The sequence below is a fragment of the Branchiostoma floridae genome, chromosome 1, assembly GCF_000003815.2.
Source record: "Branchiostoma floridae strain S238N-H82 chromosome 1, Bfl_VNyyK, whole genome shotgun sequence".
Classification (NCBI taxonomy): domain Eukaryota; kingdom Metazoa; phylum Chordata; class Leptocardii; order Amphioxiformes; family Branchiostomatidae; genus Branchiostoma; species Branchiostoma floridae.
Genome location: NC_049979.1, coordinates 27,175,591 through 27,193,736, shown reverse-complemented (window position 1 = coordinate 27,193,736; position 18,146 = coordinate 27,175,591). Strand labels below are relative to the sequence as shown.

General features: G+C 40.5%; 1 protein-coding gene across 1 annotated transcript in view; it reads left to right on the top strand.

Moving 5' to 3' along the window:
* LOC118416177 (out at first protein-like) overlaps positions 1-18,146 on the top strand; it is a 33,536-nt gene that overhangs the window by 5,740 nt on the left and 9,650 nt on the right. Inside the window, exon 2 of the mRNA XM_035821260.1 lies at positions 3,274-3,408. Coding sequence (XP_035677153.1) covers positions 3,274-3,408 — 135 coding nt within the window. The remainder of the gene's footprint in view (positions 1-3,273; positions 3,409-18,146) is intronic.

Below are 18,146 nucleotides of genomic sequence, written 5' to 3'. Positions count from 1 at the left end.
GTCTTCTAGCATCACTGTCTTTAATTGTTTTTTAGTTTTGTGTGTGTTTGTGTGTGTGTGTGTGTGTGTGTGGGGGGGGGGGGGGTGATATTTAGTCAAGTTTTCCAACGAGAAATGGCTGTAATCTCCAAGCAGATCATCCTATGGTAGCTAAAATAGTATCAAAAGCGGCCAGAGGAGTGAAGCCGGCCTAGGAGTGTGTTTGGCTGCCGGGGCAAATGTATACCCCTCTTGGCAAACTACACTCCTTGGCTAGTTTATGCCATCGTAGAATCTGATTGGACATTATTATGGCTGCACAGAGACTCCCCCCACAGTATTAGAGAAGCTTTGCCAATGTTGAAAATCACAAGTTAACAATCCACCCCAAAAATAAAAGCCAATGCTGCAATGTCTGCAAAGATGGCTACCAACAGACACTGTTGTTACAGAGTCCTGCGTAAATATAAAAGTCTGGCCATTAGACACAGCCGAGTGTCTTTCTGTCTGCTCTTTTGTGTTTGTGCTTATTGCCTGTTCCGGCCTAGTCTAGCCACATGGGAACTCCTCTTCAATTCGTGCTTGAGTTCTTAACTCAGTCCTCAACTCTTCCAGAAATGAGTTTGAGTTTATCTAGATCCACAATTAGCCTCATACTTCCTGTGGTCTACACATTCATACTTACACATGACAATTAAAAACACACAGGAATGATGACAAAGGTTACAAAGATTTAGGAAGTTCTGTTGTAATACCAATAATAGCTGCCAGGAGGCCCAAACATGACCCTGACCTTCATCTTCCCAAGACCTACCCATATACATGTAACACTGGTTCACCTTTATCCGAGGGTAACCTATCTTTACCTTGAATCTTTACCTTGAACTACAGCCAGTCGATACCCTTGCGGGTAATAAGGCTGTCCTAGTTGTGGCGGTGGTAGCGTCAATATGAGAAGTGGTACTCATGTCTGTCTGGGTGCAGTCCCCATTCCTGCCCCAGTCTTGTCTTGAACTCTTTCACCTATATTCGTTGTTTGTGCAAAAAACGTATTTAGGGATATATAGTCGACGGACGGTGGTTTTAAATCGAAACATTTTGAAAATATTGCAAATTTGAAACCACTGTCAGCAGACTTAATACTTCTAAATGTGTTGTTTTTGATAAAAGTCACCCCATGGATAAAGGCGAACGAGTGTTACCAATATCTTCTCAATTCATTGTTTTTACTTATGCTGACGACAAACATCTGGAAACAGGAAAGACACACACACACACACACACAGGTCTAAAGCAGTACCTCTAATTTTCATGTAGGTAAAATGATGTTGTATTGTCAACTTGTTTTGACAGGATAAAGTTGACGTCAGTCAGGCTGTGAAAATACTGTAATTCACTTTGTCTTCTTGGTACCAAATTTTCACGGTCTAAGAAAATCTAACTTGTTCTAGGAACTAAATGTTCACTGTCACGGCAAGTGCGCATTAAAAAAGTCTGTGTTTTATTTGTTATCGGTAATGATAAGTTCACGTTGCAGTCGTCACCGTGAAAACAGTGAACATAACAGTACATTGAAAAAATCAGGAATTACAGTAGCTGAAAAGATTCCATGTTTGATCCAGGATGTGCTGTTTGTTACAGTACATCCTGACTGTCTGGCACTATAGCCTCAAGGTCTCATTGATGTATTACTCCGCTAGTGTGTACCCTAAAATAGATCCGAGCCAAAAATGAACGGCTGCATGGACGCATGTTTTTAGTGGTGATAAATTCCCTTTTGGCCAGCCGAACTGATATCAAAAGTTAGATTGGTGAAAGCTTGCTTGTAACTGAAGAAAGTAGCAGCTAAAGTTTGACAGCCGCGCGCTAGGTCGGAGGTACACAGTCCTGGGCTCTGAGTGGTGCGGTTGTACGCTAGCAAGGAAAAAGTGCCTTTTGTGGGGTTTGACTAATTGTAGCTTGTAATTGCTCTAAACAACAAACCTATGGATTCTAGTCATTGGCAATTTTTTTCCATGATATAGAGTAAATTTGCTCAAAATAGAATGAAAAATCTGCTGACATTTTATGTAGCTTCATTATAAACGCGACCATGTAAAACACGAATTATATCATAGAAGTCTGTGGGAAGAAGAAAGTCATCAATGAGACCTCAAGCCAAGGAGTACAAATGTTTGTGTGTAACATGATGTATACGTCGAACACCCCCTCCCACATCTGCGGCCCTAATACCTATATTTACGGGGAATGCCCCGGGGGTAGTGACAGCAGAGATTGTAGAGAAGTAGTATATACTTATCTGTGCTCCAGTTTAAGTGGTGGTGTGAGGGGTCTAGAGCCCACCTGTCCATTCAGTGCAACACATCAAAGACTGTCGGAAGGCCTTTCATCCATCCTCTTTCATCAGGTCCTGGCTTTATTCACTGGGCTATTGGGAAATCCTAGTGGCTGGGAGTTCATTGGTTTGGGCACAATTTTCGTTCATTGTTGGATTTCAATGTCAAGAAGCCTATGATATGACCTTGAAACATTTTTTTCAATTCAGAAAGTCGTGAATATGACTGTGACGTGCGATGTTTACTGGTAGGGTCAATTGTAATGGTTTTCGTATGGGAGATATGTGTTGCTTTAGGAAAGGTGAATACAATGAAATTGATATGCGTTATGTTAATAAAGACCTAATTTGCATAATTTGAGCTGATTCCGACTAATTCCCCTCTGTGAATGCTACGGATGTCATGATGTAGGTGAATGTGCATTCAACAGAATATGTACCTAATTTGCATGATTTATGTAGAAACTTTATGTTTCTTTCATGGTCAATGCATATGGTAGAGTCCATTTCCTGGAGATATAGGTAGCTGTAGGAAAGGTGATACAATGAATTTGGATAATTAAAGGGATGGGAGCTGACTTCAGACAAACTTTGACCCAGTGCTGATGTCACATGTGTGGACAAGTCATGTGTCTACACCACTTGGTTCAGATACTGTAAATGCATTTAAGTTCGCGGGGATTTAATTTCGCGTTAGCGGGAAAAAGGACTTTTCGCGGTGGATTTAAGTTCGCGGTAACAACATAGACTGCAGTCTAATACCATAATAGAAAAATGTTCGCGGTGGTTTTAAGTTCGCGGTGAAGTGGTCACCGCGAAAACCGCGAACATTAATCCACCGCGAACATTTCTGCATTTACAGTAGCTGAAGAAGACAGGGATTGTGTCAAAAATTCTGGTGAGTGATATTTCTATGCAGCAAATGTTGACCATGGCTGTACTGTACTGTGTATCCACAGGAAGTGCAGATCTTCAAGGCACTGATTCTGGGAGAGATGGAGAGGGGACAGAGCCAGTACCAAGTCATCTGCCAAGTCACAAAGTTCAGCAAGAACGAGTTCATCTCCTCAGATGCCATGTCAAAACTCAGACAGGTACAACAACTTACAACTGTTTTCTTTTTATCCTCCCTTCTTGTTTCCAAAATGCTTGTGCATTTCAGAAGAACCCCCTACCTATAACGCTAAGATCAAGAAAGCCTTGCAAGGAATTAAGAGAATGTACGGCTTTTCCTAGGAATTACAGGAAATAAAAATAGGCTACCGTACCTATGCCTTGACTGATTACCAGCTATACAGATAGAGATACACACAATCTTTATTGACACGACAAAAGTACAGCGACTTTCGTAAGGTCTACACTTACAGTACAACTAAACACATATATATGGATATCTATAGGTATGGATACATCAACATAAAGGGTCTAGCATGTCATTTACACTATTGGTTCTACGGTATAAACAATCGTGGATATATTTGCCTACTTGTACACAATGTGGATTATCGCCTCCCAGAATGTACTTGAATTTATCTATCGAACAGAGAGTAGCAAAGTCTTTAGACTATTAGAGCAAGTGGAAAGTAATGTGAACAGCTCTGTGCGTAGATGTGCATTGTACTAGAACGGGAACTGCTTTTGCTTTGTCCCTATGGAAGGGACTTAATTGTAATAATACCGTAGAAGCCGTTTAATCGCACACCCCATTTGCCAGCATATTTCATGCAATTATCCGGGTGGTGCAACAATGCAAAGTTATCCAGCTGGAACGCTCCTGTTTGGGATTTGGGCATTTCATGCAATTAACAGAAGTGTGCGGTAATCCATTGTGCAATCGACTGTCTTCCACTGTATCTGGTTCTTACTAGAATCTTAGTAAAGGAACAACTCATGACTGGGGGTTCTCCAACTTTAGGACAGACCCAAGATATGTATGTGACTGACTGTCCTGAGAGTAGGGTTGTGGAATATTTAGTTACATGTAGTAGCCCATTCAATCCCTGCAACTGGATAAAAAAAATGAAATTTACTGTGACATGACTTTGACTTTATTAAGATCCACAATTAGCATACAATGGAGTACATTGAAGCTACTCTTTCTGTGGTCTTTATCAACAAACATAACAGGACAAAAACTTGATACACAGGAACACATACAATCTATACAATGTACATAAAATTCACACTTGATAATAAAAGATAACTTAATGACTACCTGAGCTTATATATATATACATCCATCAGCCTTCTTCAGTCAGTGTCACTAGATGAACTGGAATACTGGAATTTTGTTTTGTGGTAGCCACTTCACTGTGAATAAAAAAAAAACGCTTTTCATGGCAGTATAACTATAAGAGACTACAGTGCATGGCGCTACCACAAACTTAAAACCACTGTGAAAAGTCCCTTTTCCGCTGCCACGAAATTAAATCCCCCCAGACTCAAATGCGTTTACAGTGGCTTTTGTTTGTCCTTGACCTTTCACATCTGACTGAGCCTTCTTCACCACTGCTGACCCATGAAGCACTAGAAGACTAGACTGGCTACACATACTGTAATTCCTGATTTTTTTCAATGTACTTTTATGTTCACGGTTTTCACGGTGACGACTGTAACGTGAACTTATCATTACCGATAACAAATAATTTGTCTTGGTGACAATAAAAAATAATTTGATCACCATGAACATTTAGTTCCGGGAACAAGTTAAATTTTCTGAGACCGTGAAAGTTTGGTACCGAGAAGACAAAGTGAATTACAGTATTCCTGCCTGGGGATTTCAAGGGGCTTAACAGCTCTGTTTACTCCAGTTGGGGTTCTGTGTGTAGGGATATGGTCTGTGAGGGGTAAACAGTAGGACAGAGTGCGGAGGTATCAGTTTCGGGCCCCCTGACCCTTACAGAGTTCCTCTCAGGTGTAATTGTTGTACCCGGTTGTTTCTGAGTTCGCTAATGGCCCTGTAGGATTTTACACGTTCCGCATCCCAAGCGGCCACAAAGGAAGGAGATTGGAAAATAAAGGAAAGGGTAAAGGGACGCATGATAAAGACCCCTGTTACCAATCTACCCCACGAATGGTCGCAAGTATGCGATGTGTACACAGCCCTGTGTGGGCCGCGATGAAAAGCGGCAGTGTTGTTGTTGTTCACATGTACAGTTCAGAAGCTAATGCCGTCCATGGGGGGAGGGGAACTTGTCGGGACCCTGCCTCTGATGGAGAGTACTTTGCCTCATGGCTGTTTACACAACAAGGAGGAAGAGCAGGGAAAAAATGCTGCAAGACTTTCTATAGGGGTTCTTTACTAGCCTGAATGTTGGGGTGTTTCAAAGGCCAATCAGGCCAGCTCCTCCATTCCAGGGCCCTCATTTCTCCAAGAAATTTTACCACGGTGACACAGTCCCACAGAGTTAGATTATGAGGCATGTTGGTCCTAGACTACAGCCAAGAAGATGGTCTCTGTAGACCCTAGAAACAGTCTGGCTATATGAAGAATAGATTTTGCCTTTGTCACCGGTATTGTCGAAACCTTTAACTTAAGAGAAGGGTATATTTTTAGTATGTTTGTGTGTGTGTCAGATAACTGGAGTACGGGTGGATGGGATATTGGTTTATTAGATAGAATATTGTTCTCATATTTGGTGTGTTTGCACATTTGTAGATTATGACAAAAAGTAGAAATGCTTATATTTTGGGCCCCCTAGCATTTTTGACAGTACTGCAGTGGAGAATGCTGTTTTGAAATTTCATGTTGCAGACATGTCACGGGCTTGACTTTGTGGGAAATAGCCATTGCCTATTTCCTATTTAGTCATATTTCTAAACAACATTGAATTGAAGTGTAAAGCCCGTGAACCAGTTTTGCGATGCGCAGTGGTGCCCGGACAGTCCAGGTGTTCCCTCGAACGGTAAACATTGATCCTGCTGATGAATATATGACCAGGATATCCTGTCACCTGTGCGTCCCTGTGATAGTGTCCACAAACATCTGCCGCATGTGTAAACAGTCAGGAGTTTACAGAAGTTTCTGTGTGTGGGGTCCACGTAGGGCTGGATAATACCCGTACCTGTAGTGCTGTACCGTACCTTTAAAATTGTTGAGGTACAGGTCCGTACCTAAACATCTGTGTCTCCGTACCTGTACCTAAAGACACTAAATCACTATAGAACATCACTTTTTGAGACTAAAGATAAGTAAATTCCAAATCAAAGATGACAATTGTGATAATCTCACAGTTGAAAATTAAGAAAACTGTGTTTTGAAGTTCAAATACCAAAATCCTAATACAAAGATGACAATTTCAAACTAAAAAGACAGTTGGCTACATTTATAACTTACAGATAACTTGATCAAACTTGTTTAGATACAGGTAGAGGTCCTGTACCTAAACCTGTGTACCTGTACCTGTACCTACTATAAATTAAGGCCATGTTGATTTGATTATATAGATGAAATCCGCAGGCAAATCAATTTTTTTCAGTTTCCAAAATCTAACCATCGCACAAAGTCATATAAAGCAGCTGCATAATGAGCCAACATATACTTGCAAACAATATTTATTACCAGACTTGCAGCAGTTTTGATGTTGCCATAGGATGACCCAATGCCAATCCATATTTAATCGAATCAACATGGGTCAAGTGTTCAATTACTAGAAGTAACTGCTGATCAGAAAGATGCAATGTATTTATTGACCCCCCCCCCCCCCCCCAAAAAAAAGCTTGCCTGGCCCATCCTTAGGTACTAATGTACTATGTACTATGGGGCAGAAATTGGAAATGCTGGGTATGTGCAAGTATCATTGACTTTTTTGCACCCAGCATTGATGCTTTTCACCTAAGTTTGTTTGCTGTTCACCTACAATTACAATTGTATATGTGTTACATGCATCAAGGAACTAGTGTACATCGTTATACAGCATTTTCAGTTTTGTGTGTCAGAAAAAAATAGGAAAGCTTTCGTTGTATTATTTGATAAGAATTCCTAAGTTTGATGGCTGTAGAATTTTTTTTTTATATCGGCAATTGTTTGACGGTCTTTAGTTACTCCAGTTCACCCATTCTACAAAATATTACTTTAGAGGCCTGGCCCCAGCACTTGCTCTAGTTGCTGAAAACTAGAAAGCCCCTCGCTCTCTTCAAAGCAAGTGTCCCGCTAACATCAAAGCTAGCATACCAGATGGCCAGACCTTAATATAGCCCAGAAGTAGTGCACAAGCATGCCTCCATGGCTGGGACGGAGTTTGTTTGCTCCCTGCCATGTCAGGAGGACCAATGTGGCGTGCAGGCTCTGAGATTGGATTATGAGGATGACATCTGCACATGCTTCAATTTTTGTCCATGTCTATAAAAAAAAAAAAAATTAAAACGTTTTTGCCCTTACTCTAATGCAGGGTTGAAGCCAGCCAGAAATCATTTTCTGTCCCCTTAATTTTGAATCCTATCAAGCTCGGAAGGCACAAGACGTCGAGCCAAAGGCACAACGTTCATAAAGGGGTCCAGGGGCATGCTGGGAAAATTTTGAAATCTAGACCCTCTGAAATGCTATTTCCTACATTTTGAGGTGTAGATTTTCTGGTAGACTAAGCTGTTAATCTGTTTTGGTGAAAAATTACACAAGGGAGTCAGTTTTTTAGATATTTTTACAGACTTAACATATAGATTTTTGTCTATCACAGAGGACGGAATGGGCAACAATTTTTTTCCGTCCCCAGCTTCAAAATTCCGTCGAAGGACGGGCACTGGCTACAACCCTGCTCTAATGTGTATGTCATACAAAGCTGCTGTTAACCGAGTAAAATATATGTTGTAGATTGCAAAAAAGATATTGGAAAATGGATACATATAATACATATATGTCTGAGTGCCAAAGTCAAACCCAAAGTCAAAGAAAAAGATGCGAATTGAAAGAGCAAAAATGAAGAATCTAATGTATATTCTCAATGCTCTGTGTGTTTAGCTATTTGTTCAACCTTGCCAACCACTTAAATTTCAAAAGGCCATGTTCATTTGATTATATGGATGACATACTCTGGGAACCCCAAAACTGATGTGAGCATGCATGGGAATAAAAAGAAGTTTAGCCAAAATGTAAGGTTGCCTTCATTATAAAACCAAGTGATCAGGAAGGTTGAACTAATGATTTTAAGTATTTAACACACAGAATATGATACATACCAAACTATGTGTAGTGTCTTTTGCCTAATAAAGGCAACTTTTTCTGCCAGACTTTTTTTTCCAAACGCTCACAAGAGTTTTCGGGTTCCCAGAGGATGCCATCCATACAAATGTATAATGGAATGAACATGGCCTCACATAAAGCAGCAGACAGGCCTTGTGAAGAGTTGAGATGTCTGACATAGTACATGTCACAGTTGGGCTTGAGTTGGCCCCATCCTGTGGGTTATGTCATCCTCGCAGCAAATACACATTCAGTAGACGCTTCTGTTCAGAAATTGTATACATCGACTTGGCAAGCCCTTGTGAAGTCCCAATGAACCATAAATGTTTGGGAAATGTTTGTGGTGGTTTGATGTTCACTGTTTTCCCAGTACATGTAACTTCTTCACCGCTAACTCGAAACTGGTGAGGAAATTTCAGTTCTATTTGGTTTGGTTTGACACAGGTCGATCTCCATTAGTGACTTATATGTCACTGTTCTTCCTCGAATCCGGGTGGTTTGTAGAGAATCACCAACTCTAGACTGTTTTTTGCCTGCCAACCCCCTGTTTTAACTGCATACTTCTAAGCCGATTTTATTCCTATGGCTTAAATAAATGCCTGCTAATATTTTCACCTTTACAGTACTTGTTTGCATTAATCTTTATAGCTGTATGCACATTTGATAACACACAGAGAGATCAATGATTGTCATCAGATCAATTTAGGTAAAAGCCTAGTAGGTACTGTTTATGTACTGTTTATATGTACTATTCATATGATATTGCAGAAAAAATCTCTACTAGTTGCCATTGGAACAGTCCATTCTTGCGTAGAATAGTACATTTTGGGGGGCAGAGATAATTTTGGAGTACGACTGGATAATTTTTTATGGGGTCAAATTGAGAAACCTGTCTGTTCTAGTGCAGCAGTAATTTTGGAAGAGTCCATTGTTGCATGGGAGTAAAATTGAGTTTCATTTTTGAGAGATAATTTAAGAAAATGTTGATGTTGTTTTTTTGGTCAGAGGTCTTTTTGAAACTTGATTTTTGTTGTCTAACTCTTGCCACAAGTTGTCTAACTCTTGACAACACTTTACACTAAACTCCAAAGATTACATGTGAAACGTCAATATGATCTCTCTACTTTCCCTACGAATTACCAGAAATCAAAATAGGCCGCCCAAGCCTTAGTAATTTACCTACATGAGCATAAACAGACCCTCAAAACATGGAACCAGATATCATGATTGTGTTTCAATGACATCAATAATAATATTGCCACATGTCAGCAGAAACAATGTCCAATTTGTTCTCCCATATGAAATAATAACTTGTGGTCCCCTGGCACACGGGCGGCCCAGGTGGTCTACCCTGGGGCCTGCGGAAAACAAAGCGTCCTTGTGAGGAAAAGGTCAGGGCAGGTCAAGGTCAGGACCAAGGGGAAAACACTCCCACTAATTGGGCACAGGCCTGAGAGATTGTGGTGTGTTCTGTGGTTGGGTAACAGGGCTCAAAATACCGGGTTGGAGCTGTGCCCCCAATTTTTTTCTGTGGTGCACCAATGCACCAAACCCAAATATTTTCATAGGTTTTTGTCTATTAAGATATTATAGTATTATTATAGTATACACCATATTCTTGACATCAAAGTGTTAGAAGGATAATGAAAGTTCTGTCTGGACTTTAGATTCATTGAAATTTTGGATGCTTTGTATAGCATTAAAGATGCGACAGACATTGTGTCTAATTTATTGTAAATTTCTAATGATGTTCCATTGACAACTTTTTTGCCTGGTTTTCTATTTCCTCAAGGTGGAAAAATCATTTGTGAACTATTTCTACCTAGTTTTCTTAGTTATGAACAAAAAGAAGTACTAGTAGTATTTAGTTTTTTTTACTGACATTCTAGTATTTCTACTTTATTTCATGTGATGCACCCAAAATTATTCTGGTGCACTCAATTTTTAGGCTCTGCGCACTAGTGAGCTACATGTATTCATAATTCTCGAATCTAGTACAGCAGATTTCAAGATACTCGATGCTACAGACAGATTTGTATATATCTTTAAATGCCACAACTCCCATAATGCAAAGAGAGGCAAATATATCAAAGACTGCTTTGCTATTAGAAAGAATAATGAGACTCATGTATAGCCCAACTCGATTGTAACACTAATAGTCTATATCAAAGACTTGTGTTAGCCCTTCTGGTTATGTTAATTAGGATGTTAAGTCTTATTCTATACACCTATTTTGTACTTTGTGTAATAGTTGTTGCCATACATTGTACCTTGTACAAATGTTGTGCAATAAAGTTCTCTCTCCTAATCCCCAAAAAGAATTTCAAGCCCTGGGTAAGGAGACATGAGTTTGAAGGGAACCAGTGACACTGTAAGACTAACAAAGCTCCCCTACATCCCAGATCAAGGTCCTGGTATGACAGGAATGGTGGTTACAGCATGACAAACAAACGCAGGGCCTGGCCGGGCTGTAAATTTTGACTGCTAAGTAGAAACTTGCCTTGGTCCTGTCATAGACACAGTCAGTATGCTCTTTTCCTCAGCGTAATTGTGAGAGCTACTGTAAATGCTTTTAATTTCGCAGGGATTTACTTTCTCTGTAGCGGAAAAATGAAGATTTTGCGGTGGTTTTAAGTTCGGGTAGCGCCGTAGTCTATTGTCTCATACCATACTTGAAAAATGTTCGCGGTGAAGTGGCCACCGCGAAGACCACGAACATAAAACGACTGCAAACATTTCTGTATTTACAGTATTTTTTACCTTTACCATTGTGTGCATGCTTATGCATGTATGAATGTGTGTTAACTATGTGGACGGACAGCACTCGAGAAGGCCATGATGAATTGTATTGATATTTGGTATGGGGTAGGTCTTGATGAGAATACTAGTAATTACATTTTGGGCCCCCTAGGGGCTTGTTACAGTACTACAGTGGAACTTCTGGGTTTGATGTCTTGAGTTCTGCATTTGCTATGTTCATGCCATCATGGTGTTTGGGTTGTAGGTAACTCAAGAGGCAAAGAGTTTTCTAAGTGATGTAGGTTTGGACACCCTAGCAGCTTTTTTGGAACTGCAGGAGCCAGTTTAGTTTCAGAGTTTGAAAGAGAATTATAACTCAACAAGGGATTGTTGTGAATACAATGGAAGAATCCAATTTCACACAAACTGGTCAAGTTGGCAGCCCTCCTTAATTTGCCATAAAGCATTGACAGCCCCCCCCCCCCCCCCCATGCAGACCCTCTCAGCTATAGCCAGGTGGCACAAGTCATTGGCAGTGAGTGAGTGGGAGTGAAGTTCCTGTGGAGATTAATTAATGTGGGACTGGAGTGTTGGCAGGGTAGTTATCCCAATTAGCACAGAGATGGACCAGTTGTGCCTCACTTCATCACACGGGTCAGTCTGAGGAAGGTTTGCATTGGGGTGTCCTGTTTTAAGGTGAAGTCAGAGGACCCTCAAATGTATTACGCCAAATTCAAGGGATGTGACTACACAAAATTTGGCGGTGAATTCTGTGAATAAGATAGCTTTCCCTATGAATTACAAAATGAAGTCAAAATAGCCTGCCTACACAGAAAAGGGGCATGCAACCCCCTCTCCCCATTTGTAGCAAGAACGAACCAGTGTGTTCACTGTGGTTTTGTGTTCCCGATTGGGCTATAGTCACACATCGTAATGGAACATTGACGTCTTTATGAAACCTCCTACAGTAGCAATTCAGCAAAGGAGCTACAAACTGACAGGCTAGTCGACTACAACACACCGTAATAGTATCAAATATGCTACCATGTGCAGTATGTACATGTACATGTACATGTACTATGATGTAGGGCCGACAAGTTAGTAGGCAGGTAAATAGACCAAAATTTCACAGTGGTTTTATTTAATTTCGCGGTCAAGCGGTTACCACCAAGAACCACAAGCATAAAATTACCGCTAATATAAATGCATTTACTGTATTCCTATTTCAGCATGATAACAAGATTCCCTGGAGCACTGCTGAGTTCAATCCTATTAGACGCCATTTATGTATGATATGAGACTTTATGAATCTCCCAGGGATTATGCTTTGTCCATTCATATATCGGAGATCAATTTCTCTTTGCTTGGATGGGTTGCCATATGGGTTAAACCATTCTCTGTCTTATTGAAATTTGTGTGGAACATTATGTTCCATTTGAATTCACAAGAAACAATGGGTTCCGCATCGGAGGTACATGTAAGTCAATGTTTAAGTGGTGATTCCGAAAAGTTCACAGAAGATTGTAAAGGCGTATCAATCTTCCCCAGGTTTAATAGAACTCTGTAAACCATTTATCCTCATATCCCCTCTGAGATTAATAAGTTCCTTAATATTAATGTAAGAATGGTGGTAAAATTGCATTCAGGACGGAATTGATGATTAATTCAAGGACTGGAAATATTGGATGCATATGCACTGTTGGGGACCCAAAATCGGAACTGATTTGTGTCAGTGGGTGCACCCCTGCACCTTGATATTACTTTAGGGATACATACAATTACAATGTACATAAGGCCAAGGAGAAAATAGTTGCATTTCCGGTTGCTCAACAAATCTTTGCAAAAATCTGCTGTCAGACCCTAGCCTTTTTGGGGGGAGAGGGTCTGGCCACTGTTCGATGTTACATCTGTGTGATGAAAAATGTTTTTTAATCGTTTCCCAACATTTTCTCCTCATTTCAATTGCTATAAAAAAGTGACATAAACACACGCGCCAATCTTAGGCCCCATTGATGTTTCCAAACTGCATAATTGTATAATCAACAAATCAATAGTATAATCAACCTATCATGTTGAAAATACCGATGTCACAATGCATTTTAGTTTTGCATTGTTAAACGGTATTTGTCGGCTCACTTCAACCGAAATCATGAAAAAGGTTCCGAAATAAAATAATCTCAACCCTTTATTTTTCATAACTGCAATCAGAAACACAACATTTTTTCCTAGGCCTAAAGGTGACTATCATACACTAGTCACTCATTCTTATTGAAATGTCGAAAATGGCATTTTTGTGGTCGAAAAATAAATCGGCTTTATTTTCAGTGAAAACTACCTGGTTGTTTAGGAAAATTCCTCTTTTAACCATAGCCAAAAAATGGCAACTTATATTTTCGGTCCCATTGGTAATACATTACAGGGCAGGTAACAAACGTTACCGGTAACGTTTGTTACAATAGTAAACTTTACCCTGTTCTCTTCTAAAGGACTTACCTTATTGACAACATCATTTAGGTGTACGTGGATGTCCCAAGGGACATTTGAAAAGTGGGTAGCTTTTTTACACCAAGTCAAATAGAAAGCCTAGATAGCATCGAACAATGGTAACGTTTGTTACAGTCATTTCCGAACAACATTTTGTTAAGCAAGGTGGGGTACAAATAACAGTCAACAACCCTTTCTTGTTTTTTTAGGAAGCCAGAAAAACTGTGCAGCGTCACAAAAACGGCCATTTCTAGTCTTATATGTGGTAAATATAACCGTGGCAACCATCGTACTAGTGGTGGTAACGTTTGTTACAGAATCTGGCGACAGGCATAAACCACCTCACACAGCCTCCAAGATCAGTGACAGGAGCGATCTGACGTGATCGGACAGAGGGCCTTGGTAGCTGGTTTCACCTGCCGAACAATCATTCTGGGAACTGAATTTGTAAATTTTTGGCTACTATTTGAATTCTTCGTTTCTTCTCAGGCGACAGCCATTTTTTAGGGTGTGAAATCCGATCCGTGGCTATAATAACCGTCTAAGCCATCAACCAATACGAATGTTGTTGTGCATCTTTTGTAAAACATTACAGGGGTTGTGGAAAAATGAAGGAACCAGTGATGTTGTCTATAATTTTCTCCAAATCAAGCCGTAAATTCAGGCGACAGCATTTCGACATTTAAATGAGAACGAGCCACGTATACCCCATATTCCTGACATGTACTGTCATACAAATCAATTATCCTTTCTTGTATCCCCTATCATCTAATTTTTTAATTAGAAACAGAATTTCAGAATCAAGCTCAGAAGAGAGGTCGTAAGGTTTGTAATTATTTTTTGCTATGCACCCAAAAGTTTCTGTGAATCAACTATAAATCACAATGTTGGGTGCACCAGTTCACCTACAGTTGTATTTACAAAGATGTATTTCAATCCCTGGCTCTGGTAGACACTGCAGACATGGCTGTCCCTGATCCTTTTGCACATCTCCCATGACTGAAGATCCCCATCAGCCTGCTGTAGAAGCCGCCAGGGCTCATAATCAATCACTCAGCAACAGCACACTTCATCTGTCTTCATATTAGTATTACATTCAGCTATATATGGGGAGAATTCATCAGGTGTTAGTACAGACAAATGTCGTTGACCCCTGCGCCAGTGTGTGTGGATTACTTCTCGTCGATAGACAATACCAGGCTCCGTAGTTTATACCCTACATGCCCCCATGGAGCCATTGGGTTACCGTAACTTCAGTTACTTTTAGCAGGACTTGACTTAGGCACGATCTACACACAGTTTTCCCCGATATCGGCGAGCCTACAATCTCTCGCCGACAGCTTTTCATCATTTAGATGGAACTGCTATATCGCCATTACGATATCGGGAAAATTTCTCCCGAAAGGTCTGGACCATTCGTACGATACCGTACCGATAGCTTAGCAGGAGTCCCCGACAGCTTCGGGCACGTGTAGATGCTTCCCGACTTCGGGAAGGCTCATTAGCATATAACGCCATTTGGAAAATCGCGCTATATGTTTATGACTGCAAGCGCCATGGGTGTCCGGCCCCCTACGTTCTAGATCCCTCCCGACATCTCCACAGATATCGGTAAAAACTGTGTGTAGATTGGGCCCTAGAAAAGGGGAAAAGAGGCTTTTGCTTTATTTTTCCCCATAGGGAAAACATATTATGTTTACTGGTGGGTTCTTGTTCTTGTTCTTCACTGCAGACATTTCAAGATTTGCAGTACTTCATTTCTTAAAATGCGAAGTGATACTGATGGACGGATATGTAAACCTTATTGCTGTTAGCATGCTGACGTATTCTTAGAATCTAGATGATCAATTTTTTGTAAATTCGATGGAGAATAAATCATATACTGTACATGCATTTAAGTTCGCAGGGATTTAATTTCGCGGAAGCGGGAAAAATGACTTTTCGCGGTGATTTAGTTTCGCGGTAACACTATAGACTGCAATCTAATACCATAATAGAAAAATGGTCGTGGTGGTTTTAAGTTCGCAGTTAAGTGGTCACCGCAAAAACCGCGAACATTAATCCACCGCGAACATTTCTGCATTTACAGTATATTAAGAAATACATGTATATCAAGGCATCATTTGCATTGAACGGCAACCCTTTAAGTTACTATGGATGTAAATGTAATATATAGTATGCGTCGTTGTGCATGCGTGTGTGTGTGTTTGTGTACATGTGTACCGGTGTACTTTCAAGTAATTCCAAGAGAAAGACATAAGATACAAAGACCACCTGTTAAAATTCAAACATGACAAAATTTCAGTAGTCCCTTGAGTGAAGTAACATTCAGGCAGCCAGGTTTTACCTGTGATGTTGAGTTTTATTTCCCTGGACAGGTGATAACTCTCCACTCAGCTCCTGCTGTGACTCCATATTGAATGGGGTGCAATTCATGATGATTAAATTTTTATTGAACTATGAGGGAGGACTGAGCGTCCATTAGAGTTCTCTGCGTTATTGGCACAAGGAGAGGTCTTTATAGGGACCAAGCTTTTTAAAGACCTTATTCTCTTCACGTATACAACTTGATAATATGATACAGTGCAGGACTTCTTTTTATCATTTTAAACATTTTTCTCCATTTCGTCTACGGTGGTGACAGCTCTAATCCGTTTCAAAAATCTTGAAAGATTTGATATTTGATATCATATATTGCTAAGGCTACAATAGATACGATCACTGTTATCATTTTCTTCTAAGGCCATGTTGATTTGATTATATGGATGACATCCTCTGGGAACTCCAAAACCAATGCGAGCGAGCGACTAAAAAAAAGTTTGGCCAAAAAAAAAGTTGCCTTCAGTATGAAATGAAAGTGGCCAGGAAGGTTGAACATAGGACTAAACACACATAGTATATATGGTATACCATTATCCTCTGGACCTGAATTTTCTGTACTGGTACCTCCCCCAACCAACAATAGATTTTTTTTCTTTCCGTCCTTTCACATCTTAATTCTTTGACTTTAGATTCATTTTGGCATTCTATACATGTATATGGCATTAGTTATCTGTTTTCTGATACTTTTTTTTCAATCTACGGAATATTTGTGCTCATTTTACAGCTGCTTTGCACAATTTATTGTGTGGTTGAAAACTTTTTTTTGTTTTTGGAAATGGCCGAAAATTGGTGCGAGCGCGGATGTCATCCATATAATCAAATCAACGTGGCCTAATCTGAATTTCTGATGCAATTCAGGGCATGGGTCCAAACCCAACATGCTTAAATGTTGGCACCAACAGTTGAAGAAAGTGGCTAGTTGTGAGAGGGTCTTCATAGGGGGTCCTAATAATGGTTTTACGACGAACCCCCTGTGTACTACCTTAAATGAAGGAAGGCAATTATCTCGCCTTGCTACGAATTACGCGAATAAGAGGGCTTTCCCTATGAATTACAGATAATCAAAACAGGCTGCCTATGTCTTACGGAAATTGGCATGCAAGCCCCCTTGTTACAGTTTTTCCATTTATCACACTACAAAATCATCACAGGGGGTCTGTTTCAATTTTTATTTCGTTTACCCTGCTACAACAGTTTTCTACAACAGCTCCAGAACCAAGAACTTTGGTTGATGTGGCCCAAGCTGTTCTTCCATGTAGTTATACCACTGGTAGTGCAGCTTTACATCTTCTAGAATACATCCAAGTAGGGTTTAATAAGTTTTCTCAAATTCCCATCGGGCAAGTACATGAAAAATATACTAGTACTTGCCTGCAGCAACTTTTAGCTTGCCCGAAATTCTACATTTCTCTATTTTCACTTCCAGTAGTGGAATTCTATTTGCTCTTAGTATTTTTTTTGTTGTTGACCAATGCTTGATGCCATGACTGTGAAAAGTGACAAGTACATCAAAATCTTACCAATGGACAATAAGTGGGGCACAACATGTGCTTGCCTGATCAGCACTTTCACTTGCCAGGGACAATCATATGGCGCAATCTGTGGAGATGTCTGGAGGGATCTAGAACGTAGGGGGCGGGACACCCATGGTGCTTGCAGTCATTAACATGTGTCATCGCGCGATTTTCAAAATGGCGTTATATGCTAATGAGCCCTCCCAAAGTCGGGACGCATCTACACGCGCGCGGAAGTTGTCGGGGACCCCTGCTAAGCTATCGGTAAGCCATCGGGCGAATGCTCCGAACCTTTCGGGAGAAATTTTACAGACATCTTGACGCCGATATTGCAGTTCCATCTGGACGCTGAAAAAAAGCTGTCGGCGAGAGGTTGTCGGCTCGCAGATATCGGGAAAAACTGTGTGTAGATCGTGCCTCAGGCTAGTGGGCTTGTCCTAGCCTCCATATCAGGCTCTCTATGGCCTTTTTTGGCACTTTTGCTGGCCATTTCTTTTTGTACTGGGTCGCTGATTGCTGGCCTTTCTGACAGCCT